Consider the following 22958-nt stretch of genomic DNA (forward strand, 5'->3'; position numbering starts at 1 on the left):
AAATGAGTTATAAAATGAGCCGCACTTTGATGCTAATCCGCTCAAACATCAACACTGGCTTCTGATACATCTCTACGGCTGTAAACAGGTGAGTTTCGAAGCTTTGCCCCAATTTTTACACTCCGATTTTGTGTTTTTACAGTTTATTTTGGCTTCGCGCCACATCGTCAGAACGTGCAGGCCCGCCCGCGAGACGATCGTCCAGCGAGGGCGAAACGGGCTCGTGAACGCAACATATGCGCGCGTGCGACGAGCCCTTGACGGCGACACATTGACGAGGCGCGTGCGCTCTCCCGCGCACGCTCACCCTCTGCCCTACTTTGATGATGATGCGGAAAGGAGGAGAGGCGAATATCCCATCATGCCACGCTGCTCGTCCCCCGGGATGGATGGATGGGTGGACGGAAGGACGGACGCTGTTTGGCGTCAGTGAAGCTCGCAGGAGCTCGCGCTTTGGCAGTTTTAAAAAAACGGCAGTGCAACAGCACGAGGCGAGCACAAAGCTTCCGGTCTTGTCTTAACAAATAAAAGGAATAAAACGGCGTCATCGCCCAGACCTGACCCAAACATACGTTAACCTGTAGTTTTGTGGCATATTTAAATGTATATACAGTATATCAATATTTTTTTTAATTTAATATAATTTTTATTCAACAATACCTTCTAAGAACACAGCCAATGGGGAATATAAAGAATACATACCCTAGTATATATTTTATCATATTTTAAGCCTGATTATAATCAATATTTCACCACACAATGTGCAAATTGGCACAGTGGTTCTTTTCCACACTTTTACAGGATGCTTATTATTTTACAGTTCAGCGTGACACACTTATTTCTATGCGATACTTGTTTTTGCTTCACTTTTTTTTCATTTCTGTGTTTTTAATTTAAAAAGAAATATTCAATTACTAACACAGTCAGCGAAGTATTCGAGTACTTGGATGTGCTGCTATACGCGACTCGGGGATAATATGTTACATCCAGCGAAACAAAAGCCAAAATAAACACCAGTGTAACCTGCAACTGGTTGGATCCCACCTGCCAGAAAATAACCCACATTACTTTGTACAGACGTTTAAAGCGCACGTGTCCTCAGAATGTGTTTAGCATCTTAAATAGCACAAAACAAGGTAATAGCAGCACAGTACACAAAAGGAAAATAAGAAACATGCTTTTACAAGTAGCTAAGTCTGTTGGAGGCTGTGCTGAGAGGTGGAGGGTTCTTGGTTCAAGCCCCAGTGCAGACAAAACATGGAAGGTGTAGCAGGATAAGGTGCCGGAACACCTTCAGAGGACGCAGAGGGAACCTTGAGAAAGGTACCGAACCCACAAATGCTCAAATAGGGCGACTCCTCTGGGGGTGGAGGGACCTGCCTTCGGTTTTAAAAATGTTGAAGTTTGTCTGGCGCTCTGCTTTTATTTTGAAAGCCCGGAGGCTCTGCTTCCTGGTTGGCCCGGCGCGTTGACGCTCGCGCCGCCACTTGGTCAGCGGCTCGTGAGCGCTGCTCGGTCTGTTGTCCAGGCGGCTGTTGGTGCCTCTGTACCCGGCGGCGGCTCCAGGCAGCGGTCATAGTCTGAAGAACAACCGGCCACGCTGCTGAAACCGCTCCGACCCCCCTCGCTTAATCCTCCCGTCGGACACCGGCATCGGCGTCCACTCACACCCCGGTGAGGGAGACGGGGGGTCCAGCGCCGGGCGAGACAGCCAGGACCGACCAGCATGGACCCCCAGGCGAAAGACCGAACTAGCCCGGGGACGGGAGGCTTCGGCGGGCGCCTGGCCTCACTCGGAGCCGACGGCGGGGACTCGGAGTCCGCAGCCGGGTCGGAGGAAGCCGCCGTGGGCTGCTGCAGCGACACGTTCAGCAGCCTGCCCGACATGGAGACGGAGACCCTGGAAGAGAAACTAAGAGGGCTGGCGTTCCGAAAACAGACCTCCTATCGGTGAGTGTGCTGCCGGGAGGATGCTGGGAGACGGGGACTGGGCAGAGGTGGGTCTCCCTGGTGGCGATGCATCTAAAGGCGGCGACATGGCCAACAGCGACGGATGGTTTAGAGGTTAATTTATTCATTTGAAAGGCAAATTCTTCCGGATGCGCTTTGGAATGGTTGATCGGGCTTGATGGTGCTTGTTCATTGTGCTGTTAACACCTCAGTGTGACACACACACACACACACACACACACACACACACACACACACACACACACACACAGAGTAATTTACATACAACAACATTAGTGTACACGTCCCTGTGGTGCTGTTTTGTTGGAGGGTAATGTGAAGGGGGTTAGTGGGAGAAACGGTATTGATTACTCTGTCTGTGTGTGTGTGTGTTGTGTGTGTGTGTGTGTGTGTGTGTGTGTGTGCGTGCCAGCAGCAGCCTGACACCCTGGTGAGGCTGGCAGCTGCTGTTGATAGTGAAAACCGGCCCCACACACACAAACATGCACACGTTGTTAACAAATGTGGGGAATGTGAGACCGTGTGTGCTAAATGACTGAATCTCTGTCCACCCGTCCATCATTTCTGCTCCCTGGTCGTTAAAGCTATTGGAAATCTATACCCAGAGGTCAGATCAATGACATTAACCTGTGTGGGCGTGTGTGCGTTTGGCCTAAATCCAAGCAATCACTTTCCTGAAAAGTAATGGAGAGACATAAATATCGCTGGAAATTCTTGGGTGTGAAGCCGACAGTTCACGCTAGGCTACCGACGTGCAGCAAAGGACGATGCTAATTTGGAAAGCAAGCACTCGTAAAGTTGCTCCTCCTCTGGTCGCAGAAGCAGATGTATCAAAGGGGAACACGCTGGTCAGCGTGCTAGCAGCGTCCCCGACACGTTCTGTCCATTCGAGGAGGTGCGAACTGATACTTGTTAACGGTGGATTCATAATTTAAAAGGCAGTTGAAAGCTACACTCGGATCGTTTGGACCGTTTCTCAAAACAAAACGTCGGCTAGCTGCAGTTTCTGTCTGTTTGTAACGCTCACTTTGGTTCGCAGCACCCAGCTGTTGATGGGTTCGCTTGTTCAATCCATATTTCCACTCAGACATTTAACGTCTTGCTAGCTAGAACGGGCTAGCTTGGGAAGTTTGTTGATGTTAGCATTAGTTTGTCCTGTCATCGTAGCTTCCTAAAGCTGATCAGGAGGCCACAAATGAGCACAAGTAAATGAATGGTAATTAAAGTCTGTAGCCCCGCCCACTGACTCATCCGGGAGTCGTAATTGGCTCACCTGTGTACAGATACAGGTGAGCTTCCTGAGTTAAGACATCAAGAAAATCAGAAACAAATTCTTGTTCCGAACTCTGGGTGTAAATCCTACGTGGCCGGCTGGACTATTTCTCTGCCTGGACTTCCTCAACTGGTTGCCGGGCAACCACTTAGCAGTGACGAGCCTCTGTTTGACATTTTGGAAATATCGGTCTATTTCATTTCACTTCGTATCGGGAGTCCGACCAGTACAACCGCAGGGATTAAGAATACTGGAAAAGGACGATTTAATACCGCCGCTGCTCTTTATTTTTCAATAAAAAAGCTTTGTGAATGAAATGGGATAATAAAAAGACAATGAGCGAATGTGATTGAAGCGACGTTATTTTCCACACACTCGGCTTTGCTGTCGCATCGCCGCTCATCTGGATTATATTAATTTGGAAAAAAGAGAGTTGGTTTTTTCGCTATCGCTTTACCCTGAACGCTGCCTTCGTCCTTATAATACTGCCCCCCCCCCCCCCACACACACACACACACACACACACACACACACACACCACCGTTGTGTAGTTTTATCTCTGTTATTTTGAACTTTGACCTTATTGAATACAAGCACGGGATAATCTTGGAATTTTCCTTCAACTATGCGGAGAAAATAGCATTAACGAAGAGAGGGGTTGTCAGGAGACAGTTTACATTTCTTTGAAGTGGCCGGTGCCAAGAAGTGAATTACCATATGTGGCGATATGAAAGCGCGCAGAAATGATGCGACCGGACATCAAAGGCGGCGCCTGTCTTTCTGGGGACGTGCTATCGCGGCCTGTGTTTTGGCCCGCGCACGTGTAACACATCCGTCACACTGTTCCGGGAACACCGGTGCTCCTTTCATCTATTCTTAGATGTCTCACCTGTCTGCTGGACGGTCTTTACTCACTCTGCGTGTGTGTGTGTGTGTGTGTGTGTGTGTGTGTGTGTGTGTGTCAGGCATATCAGTTAGTCAGCGCGCCCCTTAGCCTGTAAACCATTACTTTAATTAGCCGGTCAGTCAACCGGCTGGACACTCGACCCGTGAGTGAAGTCAGTACCTTTCTGGGCTCTTCATGTCTGCAACAATCAGAGCATTTTTGGTGCCATCTGGCCCCTGATTGAATTTACCCCCCGCCCCCACTTCCCCCGTAATATCACAAAAACAACACAGTAGCTTCCAGTGTCGTTACACGGTAATAATCAAACACTCCGGACCCGAGCTGCACCTTCCGAAACCCCAGCACACTTAGAGTGAGTCCACAGGCGTCGGCGCTGTTTACAGCCTCGTGGAACGACCCATTACCGACGACTGATGGATCTAATAAGATGAGTATAAAATATTCAGCACGACTCGGATGGCGCTGCTTCAGTATAATGATATTTACACTGTGGCAACTGTCCATTAGCGTTTCTGGGTGTCACTTATCGCAAACAGAACCAGAATTTATGGATTATTGTGGGTTTGGTGTCTGAGAAGCAAAGAGGATTTGAACCCATGCTACGCCCAGAAGAAGCTTTAATAGGAAAGTTCTGTCCTGGCTTCCTTCCCTTTGTGGTTTCTGCCTGGCTCTGCAGTGTTTGCCTCCAAAAGACAAATCTAATTACTAGAATTTTCAAAAGTAAGAATATTTCTTGGTTGTCGCCATCAAATTTGGGTAAGTTTACAGGCCCTGCTGGGAATGTAGCACACTATTGAATTAGCATTAGGCTAGGCCCACCGTCCACCAGTGGGAGAGCTTTGGAATCATCATTCGGCTGCTGTATCCGTGTAGGCTCGGGCGCTTTCACCACGTTAGCCACATGACGTCATATCAGCACAACCGGGAATCTTTTGCTAGCTACATGCAACTGGCTATGATAGCTATGATAGCTATGATAGGCAGACGGGTCAAAGGTTCAGACACATTTGAAATGCCCCTTCAAAAGTGGGAAAATGTGAATAATTTGCTAAAATAAAACCACAGGACAGGATGTGTTATTGACGAATCTGTTGCTGCTGGGGGTAAAGGCTCAAAACAATCGGGGAGATGAGGAAGTCAAGAAAAATGACCAGAACATGTGCAGACGGGGAGGAAGTCATGATGACACGGCAGCAGTTTGGCCCTGACGTGCGAGACGGTTACTGTAACGCCCGAATGGAGAAACGAGACATTCTGCAAAAGTTCAGCGGATAAAAATAAACCTGCCACACGTCTTCAAAGAGTTCCCCAGCATTAGCAGGTTTTAGCTCTTTGATACACCTTTAACCTTATACCTTTAGCTTGCCGATCATCCACCGGGGTTTCTCAAGCTTTGCTCTTCCTCCCAAATTAAGGCGTGTTAGCAACTTCCCTTTTTTGCGCTTCTGCCACAAAGAATGAGAGCGGACAGAAAGCCTACGTAAGATTTCTTGGGCACTTCCTGGCACTTTTTTTTAACAGAAGACAGAAGTTTCGGCATTGGAAATCTCCAATTCCGTGTTTCTCTGCTAATGTGTGACGCTGGTGTCTGATGTTAGCGGCCCCCAAATTTGCCTGTTTGGTTGCTTCAGTGGTTGTCCCACTTCCATCAGAGGTCACATTTCAGACACATCTGTCACCCCATTTGTTCAAAATGGCAGCACGCCGCGGAAATCAGCAAATTTGGCTAGTGCGGTGGCTCTATTTTTAGCTAATTTAATGTGCAGCCAGCGAGATGTTGATGCACCAGGGGCTGGTACAGACCATCGTCAGTATTTGCTACGCTAGGTAGCACCGGCTAAAGTGGTTTATGTAATAAATTCAGTCAGCGACGGCGCTCTCACCTGAGTACACCTCTGCCGCGTGAAGCGCCGCTCGTGTTTTCTACAACGTTTTGCCTTTTTTCTAACGGTAGCTTGTGTTAAATTCATCAGAGCACTTGGCTCAGAGTCCAAGTGGCTAAAAGACTCATGAATGTTTCAGCAAGTGTCAGGATGCCAAAAGTTGTTGCCTAACTGACACCCCCACATCTTCAAAAGACATGACCAGACACGCATACATATTGATGGCGCTGGTTTATCATCCGAGGAAGGCTCATGAGTAATTTGAAGACGCCAGGACTCAGAAAACAAAACCGGTGTGACTGTCGGAAGGCTGAAAATCCTCCTGTTTTGCTCTGAAGCGCGAGTCTGTGGGGCCTTTGTTGCAACCTTGCAGGTTTTTGTTTTTAGCCCTTTTTCACACACATAAAACTCACACAAATGAGTGTAAAGTGCCAGTTTTCTTGCTTTTAAAGAACAAAGCCAAATGAAGGTTCTTTGATCCGTTCATGAAACAATCAAAGCACATGGCTGCTACTGCTGTTGTCAGGCGTGCGGGGTAACACGGACGTCCTCCGGGGGGTCTCTGCTCGGCCCCCCACCCTCTCCAACTGGTGCGTTTCCGTGCAGCCATCAATCATTCGCAGAGGTGGAGGAACGGCGGCGGTGCCGTTTCTGACTCTCTCTCTCCTTTTTTAGCCTTTTCAGGAATGTTTTGCGAGTCCCAGCGTGTCTGTGTCGGGTTTATTTTGCCCATAACGCAGCGTACTGAAGCATTATGGGGGATTGAGTGACAGGAACCACTCCTTATTAGTCGTCTGGCTGGCTGCGAGAGGCTTTTCCTGCTTGGAAGTGAAGCTGAGGAAAAAGGAGCTGAATCAGATGAGAAATTGTTGGTCACTGAACGTCAACATTCAGCCTAAAATCTAACTTCAAACTGAACCCCCCCCATCCCAAAATGAAGCCAGGCTAGCCGTGCGTTTCAGGAGATCAGATGCCGCCGCTGCTCCGGTACTTAACGTTCTGCCGTGTTTACATTCCTTGGATGTAAAGGAAGGAGGTTCCAGGCAGGACGAGCTGTAAATTTATCTAAGCTAGTTACAATAGTGTAAAAGATATGGACCAGACGGGGGGAAAATGTGATTCTCAGGATTTTTAATTATATTTCACACTGTTTATTAGTTGTTATTAGTTCTTTTGTGTAGCACAAATGATCTTTCTACCTGCTGCCTTTGACTCTTCACAACTGACAGAATGGAAAATTCCAGTCAGCAACTGGGTCCTGCTTTGATCCTGTTTTGAAAGGCTTTCATCTAACTTTACGGCAGCTCCGGCGTCGCGCTCGTGCGGTTTTCAACCTTTTGGTTGAAGTTAGCTGCGCAGCTTTAGGTCGGTCGGCAGACGTCCAGATTAACTGGTGAACTCGGACCCTCAGGTGGTGACAGGTGAAGATTAAAGCCAGGAAACACATCAAAGCAGAGGCTCAGTCTCGCCTTCCGTCGGTGTCTGCATGTGTCCTCCCTGCTGACGTCCACCAGGCCCATCTGTCTGCTCAGAGCTGATAATGAACCCGCCGAGGCCACCGCTGAGGTGCCACCGACTCCATCACCGCCGCTCCAACTCTTCCTCGCTCTCCTGTCCGACCGCTTTGATGTGGCCATGCGCAATTAAGGACTGTGTCACTGGCGGGAAACTTTAAGACCGTCGTGACAGTTAAAGTTCATTAACCTTCACACGGATGAGAAACGGGCCTGTAAGCTAGGCGAGGCTAGCGTGTTTGGTGCATATTGGCATCTGTCTTCACCCATTATTTTTTGATTCGATTTTTCGGGAAAGATAACACATATTTCTTTTACAATCTTAACGTTAATCAGTCGTTTTTGCAAATCTCCGTCCATCCTTTTATCCGTATTCCTCCCGGAATTGTCGTATTTGCCGCTTTTATGTCAGAGGGACTGAGATTCGCCGCGGCTTTATCGTCTCTAATTAACTTTTCTTGGTGTCTCGGCCGTTTTAGCGAATAAAAGCGGCTCTCGCGCTCATGTCACACCTCGATTTTCTGCTTCTCCAGCAGCTACTGTACATCTGCTTCTCTTCCTATTTATAGTTTCTATTAACATGCATAAGCACAAACGCCATCACACATAAACATGTGTGTGTGTGTGTGTGCACGCGTGTGGATTAACCCCCGGCTCTCTGCAGCCCTGTCGGTGTGTGTGTGTGTGTGCACACGCAGGTCGGATTACAGAGTAATAATCATCACTGCTCACATAGATGAGGCCCCACTCAGATTTGAATTTCTCTCTCATGCGCCTGCACGGACACGTGCACACGCTTGCACGCTCATGAGCTCGCCCACTCGACCTAGCAGACCTCAGCTGGAGAGACATGCTGTAATTAGTGAGGCAGCATCTCTATCGCGCTCTGTGTGTGTGTGTGTGTGTGTGTGTTGCTCGCCTCAGATGGGAATCATTAGTCAATAAATTTATTGGGCAGCTGTTGCCAGATGTTATGAATCATTCATAGCGTTGGATAGTTGCTCACACTTTTCTTTCTTCTGATTCACCTCGTCTTCGCTTCTCTTCTGTCCTTTTATCTTTTCCTCTTTATCTCTCCCTCCGCCGTCCTCTCAGCGCGCACGTGCGTGCGTGCACGTCTATTCTGAGCTGGAAAGGTCAGATTCAGATGCGCGGTGCAAATCCGATGCCTCCCCCACATTACAGACTCCATCTGTAATTATGGAGGTGTCAGAAAAGACGTGAGGGTAGAAAAAGGTGGTGGTGGTGGTGGTGGTGGGAGGGGGGTGGGGGTGGGGGGTATCACTACTAGGTTCCACCTCCACCGGTGGGTCACGCACACGCCGGGATAAGTAAAGACGTGCGTGACCCACCGGTGTCACGTCAATTCAGCTTGATTCAGCTTCTGTTTCCTAACCCCCAAACAGTGACAACAAAAACTCCCTTTAACAGGAAGAAATCCAGAGCGGGACCTGGCTCCTGTGAAGGAAGGGGAAGGGGGGGATTCCTGAATCCGTGCTGCTGGCATCTCATGATTTTTTGCAATTTTCCCTCCTTTTCCAGCATCTGTTTTGCGCCCCCGTGTCTTCGATTTGCATCCCTACGCATCACTGTACACGTTTGCATGGCTGTCTCGTACCGATGACTTCCTGCAGCCTAAAATTTGCATCAGGAGTTGTTTTTGGTCAGAAAGAAACAGAACAACGAGACCCTGAAATTCCTGGAAACGTCCTGTTACAGTGATTTTCACTTTTTACGACCTTGGTCACGTTGTAGGACGCCCAGGTTGTAATTTACGTCTCCACCGGCTGTTCCACACCATATTTTTGCTTGCTCAGACATCTTCAAACCAGGTTCCTCAGGGGCTGAAATCAGCTTCCCACCAGCGACACTTGTAGTTGCTGTAGTTGCTGTCTTCCAGCAGTTCCGGTAGTTTTTCATCGTTTTCCTGTAGTTTTATCTGTTTGTGGTACTCGTACTTCCTAAATTTGTTTCTTTTCAGAACGCTGCACACAAAGGGCGCTACCAGGAAATGATAAGGTCACAGTTCACGTGGAACAATGCTTCTTTTTTGTCTCTGTATGCGAGTTGGTGAGTTCCCCCTGGGCCCTGAATTGAACCTTTGAAATTTGGATAAAGATAGAGCATAAAGAACCTGCATACTGACGTCTGAACGCACTCAAGCTAAGAGGAAACCATTTGTGCTTTTTTTGGGCGCACTAAGTTGGAGATGATCGTGTGTGTCGAGTTATCACTCCTGCACTAAAACCGTTAGCGAGTTCACAGATAATAAGCCGTTCTCTCGCTCTCTCTTTCACACTTATAGAACCGTTGGTTGTTTCTGAGGGGGCGTTCTTCTTTGCTGACTTCGCTGGGCAGAAAGGCAGAAACGTTGGTCACGAAGCCAAAGTACTAAATCTGGAGAACCTGTTGGTTTTCGCTTTGTGTCCTGTCGAGCCTCAGCGGCTTTATCTCATTTGCTTAAATTTAGAATTGGTTTGGATTTTTTATCCAATGAGATGGCTGCTACGGAAAACCAGGAAGAGAAATTAGGGAGGTAGAAGAAGATGAGGTTAAAAAGGAAAGAGAGAGGGAGGGAGCGAAAGTGTGAAGGAGAGATGAAGAGGAGGATGAGGAGAGAAGCCAAGGCCTTTGGGCAAAGCCAAGACCGCCTACAGATGCTCTCTCTCTCTCTCTCCTCACAGTTTTCTCTCTTCCTCTCTCACTCCTCATCCTCTCTCCACGTGCCCTCTTGTCCTCTCCCATCTATGATCTCTCGTTCTTTCACACTCTTTCTCCTCCCTTTCTCTCTTATCTGACTCTCACTTTTCTCTCTCCTCCCTCTTCTTCCTCCTCCTCATCCACCCCCAGCGGAGAAATAATGTAGGCCAATAGAAGTGAAGGGCACGCTCCCTCGTTCGCTTGCAGACTTTCACCTTCTCCAGTGAAGGGCAGCATCAGCGGGAGCCCTGACAGGGATTTTTCTGTCCCCCCCGTCAGTATGGAAACTCTAATTATGAGCTGTCTTTTCAGGTTCATGTCATGTTAGCTTAGCATGTGATGCTGCCTGGAAAATTTACCAAACCTGGACCCGAAAGGTTGAGATGATAAAAACTGAGATTTGTGCTTCAGATAGAAAGAATGCTTAAAAATAGAGGGAGGAAGGTCAGAAGGAAAGAGTCAGACTTCCTGTATGCAGCCGAACAGCCGGAAACATGCTCACAACAACACGCTAACACCAGTGTTTTCAAACTTGTGGAGCCCTCTGTCTCCATTGGCCATGTGGCCCTTGAGGAGCCCTCTGTCTCCATTGGCCATGTGGCCCTTGTGGAGCCCTCTGTCTCCATTGGCCATGTGGCCCTTGTGGAGCCCTCTGTCTCCGTTGGCCATGTGGCCCTTGAGGAGCCCTCTGTCTCCATTGGCCTTGTGGCCCTTGTGGAGCCCTCTGTCTCCGTTGGCCATGTGGCCCTTGAGGAGCCCTCCTGTTATCTCACCTGATTCATGAACATTTTAGGGTTCAGGTGTTTCGATAGTTGATAATCACGTTGTGGTCGGCGGAGGGGAAATTGAGAGATAGCTGGACACAGACAGGAGTTCCCTAATATCGCCGGGAAGGAAGCCTGAGTGGCGTTGCCAAGACAACCACACACTTCACACCCGTCACACGTGCACGCAATTTACACTCAGGGGTACAACTACATTTGTGGGGGCCGCTAGGCTTCAGGGTGAAGACTCGGGCAGGAATCAACAATGAACAAAAGTCGGTGCGGAACATTTGTGTGTGTTGGTGTTTTCCTGCTGTCAGCATGTAGCATGTTTGCAGTCTTGCTTGTGTGTGTCTCAGCCTGCATTTTCACATCACTGTGGTCAGACGGGCGCCGGAACCACTGTGATACAGGATGATCTCTGTACTTCTCAAAATAAGAAAAACCCACCACACCCACCCACGGCACTGCTAACAGGAGGCGCCGGGTGGCTTTAGGCTAACACATACTGCTAAATCATCAAAGTGTACGTTTTGAAGGCTGCATTAGCATTACCAACCGTCGCTCTCACCCGCTTAGAGGATTAAAATCTTGTTTTTTTAGTGGTGTTTTGTTTTGTTAATGGTGGGTTGGTGGCTAACATTAGCTAACACCGGGGTAGTCAGAAACTTCCAGCTTTCACCAAAGTTCAAGGTAATAGCCTGGGCCGGTTTGATTTAGACTTCAATTTTTGATTTTTTTGCCGCCAAATTACAGCTAAATGCCAAATTTTGTGAAACTGAATGAAGAGGATAGTGGATATTAAAAAGATCCCACGGTAATATCGCATTTGTACGGGTTAAGGCCTGTTTCACACATGTTGAAGAATGCGTGTTTTCTATAAATAATAGTTTATAGCACTGAGAGGCTCGTGGCCTCTGTGCACTAACGGTGCATTTACATCTAGTTTTTTCCCTCTTGAACAAGAAGAAAATTCTCCATCAGCATAAAAGAACATGGTCGTGTTGGCCTTTAAATCCCTGATGGGTCTGGCTCTGATGCGCAAACATTCAGCTAAATGCCTTTCTTAATAGAACTGATAAGCATGTGTGCGTGTCTGTGCACGTGCTAGCATGAGCTCATGCATTTGTGCGCCTGGTTCTGCTGTTGCCTTTGCCAGGTTGTCTCTTACGCAATGATCCAAAAATAGAGCAGATTCACCTGTCAGGGAACAAAGATCTGAAAGCAAAGGCAGAAATTAGGGAGTGTTAGCAGGAAATAGTATCAACTTCAATTTAAACTAACACCCAGCTAATGATAATTTACCTCCTTTGATGTGCTTTAGGGTGATACTGGTGCATTGCTCTACAACATCAGACCGGTTTTGATGCAGAGTATTAAGCTGGAATATTTCGTAATAATTTTTGCATGGTTATAATAATTATAGATGCCTAAAATCCCCGAAACGTATATGTCTGAGTTTCTTACCTTGCTTTGGTGTACAGTTGTTGTTTCACCACCTACAGAATTTGATGAAAATGTCAGACACATTCTATTTCCATTCAGCCTTTGTTAAGCTAAAATACAGTAGCTTATCCCTTTGTGCTTAAAAAGGATTAAAAAACAAAACTGCACAGCAAATCTGAAACAAACCTTTCAAGGTTCCGCTGCATTTATTTTCCACTTGCTTCACACTTTCCTCCATTATGACTGTTTGCAGCGCTAACGGTTCACTAGCTTCTCACAGTTGATTGTGGATGGAAATTCTCCCCATTTAAATAAAATTTTGTCCGTACTTGCATGGAAAGATGTTCCTGTACATATTGTGACAGTTCAACTGGCATCAAACCACGTTGAACTCAACGGTAATAAAATGGATGCTAACTGTTGTGTTTTAAGTTAGCCTACTTGATCTAACTGGGACTGGAGGTGAGGATGGAGGTGAGGTGTGGATCCAGTGTCATAGTTCATTGGACACCACTACACTCACATACACGGAGGTGAGCTCAGATGTCTGGTTTCAGGTGTCTGCTGCATGATGCGTTGATTGCCATAATTACCTGACCTCTGTTGCGAGCGTGGAGGGAAATGACGGTTAATTTGCTCCACGCCGGATTTGTCACTCTCTTTTGCCTTAAGATCTCATTTGAAGCACGATAAATAGTCAGAAAGAGGATGATAAATTTGGGAGGAGGTGGACACAGAGGAAGGAAAAGGCGGGTACCAAAAACGGGATTGTTTCACCGGCTGCTGGGCTACAGGTGAGCTGTCAGATCCTTTTATCGGCTCAACGCAGCGGCAAATATGAAAGGATTTTACTTTAGTTTACTGTCTCGGTTTTGTGTCAGTATCGGTGCTGAAATTGTGTTTGAAAAGCAGCTAAACTCTCGGGCTGTAACTTGAGTTCATCTGTGTACGCTAGAGACCAGTAACCTACCTGGGTCCTGATAACCCACCTTCATTTCAGGAATCATGTCACCCCATGTCAAGAGTAACCTGTATGTGTGTGTGTGTGCGCGTACGTGTCTTTGTGGTAACTGCACAGTTGACTTTCAAGTTATGCGCACAGAAAACAGATTCTGAACTGATATAATTATTGGATGAGCTCCCAGTTCTCCCGCTGTGCCGTTGTCATGGCAACACTGTCAACCCACCTCCGCTGGAAGAAGAGGAGGAGGAGGAGGGAAAAAAATGGGAGACAGAGAGAGGAGGAATGGCACAGGAGGAGGAGCGAAATTAATAGAGTGATTAGATGGAGGCGGTGGCGGCGGAGGTGGCAAAACGGAGGGGAAGTTCCAGAAGAAAGGAAAAAAAGGGAGATGGGAGGACGATGAGAGCGGAGGAGGAAGAGGAGGGCAATTAGCAACAGAGGCAGAGAAGAAGAAGGGGCAGACCCGGAGCAAGGGAGAGTAGGTGGTGTTGGAACGGAGAGCAGCTGCGCTCGTTTTAATCTCCCCATCTCGCAGATGTTTGCCAGCCTACCTGACTCGTTAAAGTGATGCATTAACGAGGGAGACGCCATCCCCCGTCATGACGTGCAAACACACACGAGCGCATTAATTCCCTCCACTTTATCTGGTGGACGAGGACTCGGGCACTCGGTGGAGGCAGGAGAGGACGGTGGCCTGGGTAAGGACGGATAAACCGTCCCCTCCTGGAATGTCTCAGTTGTGCGAATCGGTCACATGAAAATGTCAACAAGGTGTCGTATCGAACCCACGCAGAGAACAACCCAGTAACCTTTGTGAGGCCGGACTGCAGCGGTGGACTGGTAACAGTTTCACACCTCTGCTTGACCTTTTGCTGCGGCACCGAAACACGAAGCTCATCGAATCACATCTTCTCTTTAATCGTTCCTTTGTTGCGACGCTTTAATTTTAGCTTTCCATCATCGGCGGCCAGGACACAGTTTGGCGACGTTTGTCTCCAGTTTTCATTACATGTGGTCTGATGTGTGTCCTTTCACATTGCTCTTAATGCCTAAAACACGAGTTATTTTTAGATCGACGCACTCTCACTGCCCATGTTTTGTGTGTGTTTAGATTTTAGCAGTGCGCTTTAATGCCTTTCAGCTTTTAGAAGATTAAAAGTTGCTCGGGGGCTATGTGTGTGTTTAATGATGTATTCTCATTTACCTTACCTAAGGAGGACATTGGGTAAACTAGGGTCATGGGGCCCCTTTACTGGACACAACAAAAGATGGAAATATTTCTCCACTGACTCACCATTTTCACTTTATTTTTTACTTTGTCACTTTCCTGAATGTATGTGATGCTATCATCTTTCCGGCTAAGTGCGACTACTTTCCAGTGGGTTAATGAGAGGAATCCCCGGTGGTTTCCATCTTGTGTCCAGTCACCATTCGTCTGCGCATTTGCACCGCTGTCACTCAGGCCCTGCTATTTTTAGCGTCTGCGAGAACGGATGTTTGTGCATCAGGTTGTGTCATCGGGTTACTTTGTGTGTAAGTGGACTCCCCCTTTTGTGCTGGCTGATCACCTTAGACAGACGACCACTGAAACTTTCAGCAGGCGGTGGATCCAATCCTGCTCTGCAACCTTGACTCTTCTGCACATCTGCTCAAATTCTAAGTTGTGATAAAAGTTCTTGGTTGGCCCCAATCGGAGCTTTTCCCTTTTGAATGTTTCCAGGTGCTTTTGTTGGGTCCCCGGGATGGTAGCAGCTAGCTAGTAGCTCCCTTATAGAGCTTTAATAAACCAACAGCAACGACAATCAACAGTGTCGACAACTGGAAGATTGTGTTTTTGTTTCATTTTGCTGCCACGTTAAAAACAACACAAACAACCTCTTTCAACCTCTAACTACTTTATTTGAGATCTGTATAAAAAACAAGTGCCTCGTGTGAAAGCAGAAGTGCATCACGGGAAAGCAGAACCTGTTGTTCTGTGTTATCGGTAGAGGAAACAATGTCAAATAATTAAAGACATGTAAATGAGAGAGAATGGAAGAGGAAGTCATGAAGATGGGGCGCGCTGAGTCATCCTGTGACAGAGCTGATTTGTCTCTGTCTCTTTCTCATCTCCCCAAAGTGCTGCGGGCAGTTCTCCACCAAGCTGTTCCCGCTTTGCCTCGACTACAGATCTCCAGCTGAAACGCGGTCTCGCGGCATGAATAATTCATCAAAATACATACTAAAAATCTAGTTCTCTGCGGCGGGAGAGCTGCAGAAGAATGGAGACGTGGTTCATGTTATGCTAACGGTCGGGTGTGTCCACGTTTGCAGGAAGGCCATCTCTCGTTCCGGGCTCCAGCACCTGGGACCGCCGCAACCCTCCCTGCCTCCAGCGTCCAACGGACCCAACAAGGAGCTGCGCAGCTGCCTGGACTGGACGGTACGGATCAGGCTCCGCCCTTTTCTACGGGCTGGTCTCAGTCGTCGACTGGTGCCAGGACTAGTTTTCCCCTACTGTTTGTACTCACTCTCTGCACCTTCTGCAACCTCCAGACCAACAGGGGGCGGCGACCACGTTACGTTAGTCAAGGAGGGAAACAGGAAAATGCACCTGCGGCAGCAGACGATACTTGAAAAAGTCTGAGAGGTTCCCAGTTAGTTAAAAAAAATTGGTAAAGGTAGACGAGAACAAAAAAGTGGCGATACATTCAGGTCATTGGAGGTCAAAGGTCAGTCTGTTCAGGCTGCTACCTGAGATAATTCCGAGCTGGAAAACCAAAGTTGAATATATTATTTTCCAGAAAATCACACTTTTCAGCAGGTCCGTGCCGCTGCCTCAACGAGCGACATTTGGGTCTTAAACGGCGGCAGATTTGCGAGCAGATTGGTTTCAACAGCCGTGCGTCCACATGGAAATGGAAGCTTTTCTGTGCCAGTCCTGGAGAAATGTTTGTTATTGTTTAAACATTTCCTGAAACAGGTGACTTGTTCCCTCGCTCTTTCGGCCATTTCAGCCTCCGGCTCGTGCGTGGAACAAAGACCCTGTGCGAGCTGGTTCTGCAGAGACAGACTGTGTTTCTAAAACAGGGATTACAGAAAGGAACCGCTGCCAACTTTACTTGGTTTACAATAGGCCTGACGGAAAACAGGCGAGCTGCTATTTTTATCTGATTCAACACGGAGATAAAGAGAGCGGCGAGATCGTGACTACTTCAAATCTTCAGCTAATTAAAATTCTTTAGGTTGACAGTGAAAAGGCGGGAACGCCTTTATTAAAACGATAATTGAGAACGATTAATGGCCCCTCCTCTGATGCTTCATCCCTATTCATCAAGTCGTTTGTCATTTTCTTAGACTGTCATGTGACCTGAAGGTGCACTAACCCCGCCTCCAGCCACACCAAGCTAACCTCTTAGCTTTAGCACCACACATGATGCAAAAGAATAAGGGAACAATTGAATTTGAACAACTGGATTTAATATCTTTGCAGCTTGTGGCTGCAGCGTTTTTCAATAAAACCTGATGAGAATATTTTTAATTTGATCAGCGGAGCGACATAATCAGGAAGATTTCTCAACATGTTAGCGGTTGTGATACTATCACCATTGTAGCGTGATGGGTGAAGACCTTCTGTGGGCTGATTTACCTCCAGGCAACCACTTAAAACGCTTTCATTCAAATTATTTGTGTGGCCTCCCTCGACTCTTGTTCGCGCTCGTGTGTTGATCCGCGCCATAGATTAACATGCGGCGTGAAATTACACACCTACTCAGGCTGCAATTATGTGCTTGACACGCTTGTTGACTGCGTCCTCTGACGAGCGCTAACGCGCGCATGGTTGCCGTTTAATGTGAGAGGTTAACGCGAGGTGTCGCATGGTTGCGCGCAGGAGAACGCCGTCAACGGGGATCACCTGTGGATGGAGACGAGTTGCTCGGGAGAGCTGTGTTACCTCGGCGAGGACAACTGCCTGCTGAAGGCCGCAGTGAGTGGCGTGCACGTCGCCATCATCGTCATCTCTACATCTCTAAACATAACTGATCTGGAGTTAAGAGCACGTGTGAGCGGCGCTTATGTAATGTGATTACAGCAGTTCTCACAACATTCTGTGTGTGTGTGTGTGTGTGTGTGTGTGTGTGTTTGCTCCCTTAAGAAGTCGGCTCCCAGGAGGAAGTGTGCAGCTTGCCGGATCGTTGTTCACACAGGCTGTATGGAGCAGCTAGAACAGGTAGGACACCCCCGAAACCATCAAACCTCGAGGAGAGTGGAAGGCTGATCCATCAAGATCAAAGGGTTGTTTTATAGTGCAGATGCAGCATGTGGACTGATACGAAAGGCCAGTGCTTCAATTTAGAAATTTGAGGGTGTAATCCGTACAGGAAGTTGTGGTCATGTGTAAATGTTGTTTTTTGACCTGCTTTCAAGGGTGTATTACTGCTTTGTTTCCATCTATATCTTTAGACTCTGTGGGGACATTTTGTGATATGTCGACACATCAGTGAATGTTCTGACGTCAGTTTGTGTTTGTGGCAACAAAGTTTGTGTTTGATACACAAATGGTCCGGCTTTAATCCCAGAAACATTGACATTCAAGCCTTTTAAGCTTAAAAAGATATTTTTAGTTGAGGCAGTTTTACAATTTGGGGATTAATCCCATATTAAATGCATGCTTCTTATGTAATCTGATTGTGTCGCCTTTAGCAACACTGCTAACTGCAACATATCTTCAGACGTCAGAATTAAAAGCTGCTTTTTGTTGTCTCTCACCAGATTAACTTCCGATGCAAGCCAACTTTCAGGGAAGGGGGATCTCGCTGCCTCAGAGACGTAAGTCCACCAGTGTGAAAAAACTTTCTACTTCCGGTTATGGCGACGCTTAAAACATTTGGAGCATCCCGGTTTCTGTCAGCAGAACATGCTGAGACATCACTGGGTTCACAGAAGAAGACAGGAGGGGAAATGTAGGCAGTGTGGAAAGGTAAAAACACACACACACACACACACACAGGCAGTCACCTTACACACACTTAATTCTCTCTACTTCTGCAGAGTTTCCAGCAGAAATTCTTCCACAGCAAGGAAATCGTCGCCATCAGTTGTTCCTGGTGTAAACTAGCTGTAAGTGATTTAAAGTTTCAATCTTAAACTGACTTCCTATCCTTTGCCACTAGGTGGCAGCATGAGCGACAGGGGTAGCTAACCTATTCGCTTTTTTAAACTAAAATCTTCCAAAAGGATGCGTTGAAATAAATCTGCAATTATATAAACAATAACCTGTTTTTTGTTATTTTTTGGGTTCCAGTATCACAATAAGGTGACGTGTTTCATGCTGCACCAGATCGAGGAGCCGTGTTCGCTCGGGGCTCACGCTGGAGTCATAGTACCACCGTCCTGGATCATCAAAGTCAGGAAACCACAGGTGAACACACACCCAGACACACACACACGCGCGCGCGCGCGGTATCGCTGTCACTCTGACAGTGATGAAGGACGACGGATGCTTCTGTGAGAGGTGGCGGCTGTGATCTGATCAGAACCGACACGTGTCCGGTGTGTGTGTGCGAGGGTCTGTTAATCCATCACAACACACTCGCTCACGCCCGTCGATCGTATGCGTGGTTACTCCTTCCGTCGCTGTCACTCAACGCTTCGGCTCTCCTGTTCCAGAGCTCGCTGAAGAATTCTGCCCGGAGAAAAAAGAGGACGTCTTTCAAGCGGAGGACAAGCAAGAAGGGACTGGACGTGAGTGACGGCGCCACTGCCGCAGGCGCAGCTTTAAGACACGCCCCTAAATTTGATGTTTTTTTCCCACTTTATGCGCTTTCAAGGAGTCAAAATGGCGTCCGTTCATACTGAAGCCGCTGCCTTCGCCTCTAATGAAGCCCGTCTTGGTTTTTGTTAACCCCAAGAGTGGCGGTAACCAGGTACCAACGCTGGACCACTGAGGACGTCAGTGCCCCCCCCCCCACAATATTAAAGTCTTTGTTCTCTCTCGTCAGGGTGCCAAGTTATTACAGATGTTTATGTGGATCTTGAATCCTCGACAAGTGTTCGACCTGTCGCAGGGGGGACTGCGAGAGGCGTGAGTATCGGCCAGCTTCGGCTTCACGCTCGTTATCACTTTGGGTTAAAGTCGTCTTGACATCTGGAGGCTGCGGTTTCTTTATTCTGAGGCCTCTTTTTAAATAATGAGGAAAGACATCAAAGAAAAGCGCCGGCAGGAAATCGATAGGGTTGAACGAACGCCTTCCTCGCGAGCTCAGCGCCGCTCTCTGATTTCTCAGGTTGGAGTTGTATCGAAAAGTGCCAAATCTGCGAGTCCTCGCCTGCGGCGGCGACGGCACGGTGAGGGCCTGTCCCGCTTTAATCTGCTTTGATTAAACGGATTCCCTGGGTAATTTGAGTCTTTCTCTAAAGGTGGGCTGGATCCTTTCCACTCTAGACGAGCTGCAGATGAACCCCCAGCCTCCCGTCGCTGTTCTTCCTCTGGGAACAGGAAATGACCTCGCCAGGACGCTTAACTGGGGCGGGGTGAGTTCCTCGCCTCCGCTTGTGAGAGCTGCAGGACGTGGCTTTGCCTTTGTTTTATTCACATCACAACTGAGATCGAATGAAATACACTTAAAGAAAAAACAAAACACAAAGGAGAAAAATAAATCGGTCGATACAATTTGCTCCTGAATGTGAGCCTGTCCCTCGTTTACTTCTGCAACACCTCCGAGGAAGACGCACATTCCAGGAAGTCTGCGACATTGACCTTCCTGTGTAACTCATCCTGTAAATCCTCACAGTCTGACGCCCCAACTGACACACGAGCGAGGATCCGACGAGGACTCAGACGGAGCTCTTTCCATCTTTCTTAACACCATTTTCACCCACTTCATTCTTCTCCTGTGCTGCAGCTAACACACGTAGCGTGTGCCCTAGCAAAGGTTTGCATGTTCCAAAGAGTTTGGATCTCTTTCGCGGTCAAATCGACATGTAGCAGGGAAAGAAATGAGGTTGCACAGCAGAGCACAAGCTAACCAGTCAGATATTTCTCCGAGGACTCATCGATCGATTAGCTTAGCTTGTTTGATGATCTTTCCTCGATTTTATAATGACCTATGCTGATTTGTTTCTGTTGTTGCTCTGCCAGGGATTCCGGCTGAACTATTATGATTAAACATCAATAAAACGCGCCAAGCTTCGGAACATTCAGCAGCTAACGAGCCTCACAGTTCCCCTCCGGACGATGAAAACGAGCCTCGGTTTCATCAGCTCGACACAAACGAGATGCGAACGAACGATAATGTTCGTTCCCGAATAAACTCGACTTAAAAAGTTCCAGCAAGTAACTTGATTATCGATTACAGGATCCAGTTAGCCGAGGTGCTTTTTTTTTTTGCAGAACTTTAACCAGCTGAAGTGTGTTTGAGCAGAGTTAGGAGCAGACACATGAGCCACCTCCTCTGTTTGAGGGCACGTCGCGCTCCCAAAATAATAGCGAACCTGGAGAATCGGCCCGCTCGGTGCCCTCACGCAGCGGTTGCGTAACTGCGCCGTGACACGGAGACTTCGGCAGCACCCACAGTCTTCTGCTTTCACCGCAGCAAACGACCCCGCATGAGTCAAATATTCAGAGGCAACTCCTGGAGTCGCCCGCTCCGCTCTGCAGCGCGGCGGTTTTCATCCGCTGCTTCCGGAGCGTCGGCAGATTGCCTTCGATAGAGTCAAGGGCAGGTGAAGAACGTGTGAGGCTAGAGGGAGCTGGAAACGTCCTGGAAGAAGATGTGTAATCACTGTAATTAGTCTCCTTTGTCCCCCGTCTCGTCCTCTATTTATGACTTTTTTCATCAGCCATGTCATCGCTATTGTGGCGGTTTCCAGCCTCCTCCGTCTCCATTCTTCCCGTCCTTCTCTTTGTAGAGTTTTGCTGTTTTCACTTTGTTCTCGGGGTTTAAATGCTGTGACCCAGCAGCACAAGTTAAATCCAGAAGCTTCCGTCATCTCAGACTCTTTCCTCTCTCTTGTTTTTACAGTCAGAGGTTTTCCTCCGTCCCGTCTCACTCTCACCTCTGTGTGACTGTGATGGATCCGGTTACTCTGTGTGTGTGTGTGTGTGTGTGTGTGTTTCCTTGGTATGGAGAGAATAAGAGAAAAGACACAGTACTTTGGGGATGGAGGGAGAAATAAGGAATTGATTGACAGTGAGAGATGGAGAAATGAGTTGTGTGTGTGTGTGTGTGTGTGTGCGCGTGTGTTTGTACGTACCGTTGTGTGTACTCTTTCACTGTCTGTTTCACTGTCACTTCCTGTGTGTGTTTATGTTTGTGTGTGTGTGTGTGTCAGAGACCTTGAGAGTTTGACAGATGGATCAAGGCCACGAATTAGCTCAAGTCATCATCCCTTCGTCCTCTTTTTCTCTCCTCACCGTTCTTCCTTTTGTCTGTTTCATCCCTATTTTTTCATGATTCTTCCTTAAATCCTCACGTGTTTCTGGTTGTTTTCATGCCACCTCTCCTAATCTATTATAGTTTTTGAGTGTTAATAACCTGTTAATAAGCTGTTCGGCTCTGATGAACCACTTCATATCGTCATATCAACTTGTACCTCCAGAATTTAATATTACATTTTAACTTGATTTATTTCTAAAATCGACGGTGCTGTCGTGTAGGGTTACACGGACGAGCCGGTGTCCAAGGTTTTGTGCCATGTGGAGGACGGGACGGTGGTGCAGCTGGACCGGTGGAACCTCCTGGTGGAGAAGAGCACGACTCCACCGGAGGAGGGAACGCAGAAGGTCAGCTCCAAGTATTTAATGTTCCTACAGAGCATTGAAAATAGCTAAAGTTGAACCATCTGAGGCACCTAAAGAGTTGAAGATCCAGTGGGTGAAATGGGCTGACACCTAGTGGTAAGAATACAGATTGCAGGAATTACCAACCATTTTCTCAAACAAATTTAGCCCTTGTGGAGGGGAAACGTGTCAATGTCTACATGGATATCTGACTGATAAGTGGACAAAAACATGCTAATTAATGCGCTAATGCTGTTAAAAATGTTAACTTGTGTCTGAGTGTCTTAAATTAGATTGAAACTCTGGACACAGCTGTAAAGTTTAAGTTTGACTCTGCCGATTGATTACAGAAGTAGAAAAGGCTCCAGAGATAAAAGGCAATCACCAACCTCGACTAAGAAGCAACAGCGGATCGCATTAATGCGTTCCTCTCTGCGAATCAGCCGCGCCGACTATGTAACTGGTGGCGAACGCAGCAGGAAGCGATCTGTCTGAATTAGCACTCTCTGAAAGCATCCTGATTGGATTAAAGCGGCGGATCATCTCCCATCGGGGATGGAATCCACGTTCGGGGAAAATAAGGAGCCCGTTGCGATCGGACCCATGCGAATTGATCCGAAGAGGAAGTGATGCGTGCTAACGGTGGCTAACTGTGACCCTTTCCTGCCTCCGCAGCTGCCTTTGAATGTCTTCAACAACTACTTCAGCCTGGGCTTCGACGCTCACGTCACCCTGGAGTTCCACGAGTCCAGAGGTCGGCCGAACCTTCTCACTC

The 22958-nt window shown here is 47.7% G+C and overlaps 1 protein-coding gene across 9 annotated transcripts in view; it reads left to right on the plus strand.

Moving 5' to 3' along the window:
* The first annotated feature begins 1165 nt into the window (after positions 1–1165).
* Positions 1166–22958, plus strand: part of dgki (diacylglycerol kinase, iota) — a 31635-nt gene continuing 9842 nt past the window's right edge. For 4 of the 9 annotated variants that reach the window (XM_057022413.1, XM_057022417.1, XM_057022418.1 and 1 more), the window contains exons 1-15: positions 1178–1950; positions 15736–15844; positions 17294–17389; positions 17558–17632; positions 18175–18231; positions 18314–18382; positions 18454–18522; positions 18707–18823; positions 19072–19146; positions 19233–19328; positions 19404–19486; positions 19689–19749; positions 19822–19935; positions 22061–22186; positions 22859–22937. In XM_057022413.1, the coding sequence (XP_056878393.1) occupies positions 1727–1950; positions 15736–15844; positions 17294–17389; positions 17558–17632; positions 18175–18231; positions 18314–18382; positions 18454–18522; positions 18707–18823; positions 19072–19146; positions 19233–19328; positions 19404–19486; positions 19689–19749; positions 19822–19935; positions 22061–22186; positions 22859–22937 (1450 nt within the window). In that variant the 5' untranslated portion in view covers positions 1178–1726. Of the gene's footprint in view, positions 1951–15735; positions 15845–17293; positions 17390–17557; positions 17633–18174; positions 18232–18313; positions 18383–18453; positions 18523–18706; positions 18824–19071; positions 19147–19232; positions 19329–19403; positions 19487–19688; positions 19750–19821; positions 19936–22060; positions 22187–22858; positions 22938–22958 lie in introns of all 9 variants that reach the window. The other 5 variants (XM_057022414.1, XM_057022419.1, XM_057022422.1 and 2 more) reach the window with 4 other exon arrangements.

The sequence above is a fragment of the Takifugu flavidus genome, chromosome 22 (assembly GCF_003711565.1).
Source record: "Takifugu flavidus isolate HTHZ2018 chromosome 22, ASM371156v2, whole genome shotgun sequence".
NCBI lineage: Eukaryota > Metazoa > Chordata > Actinopteri > Tetraodontiformes > Tetraodontidae > Takifugu > Takifugu flavidus.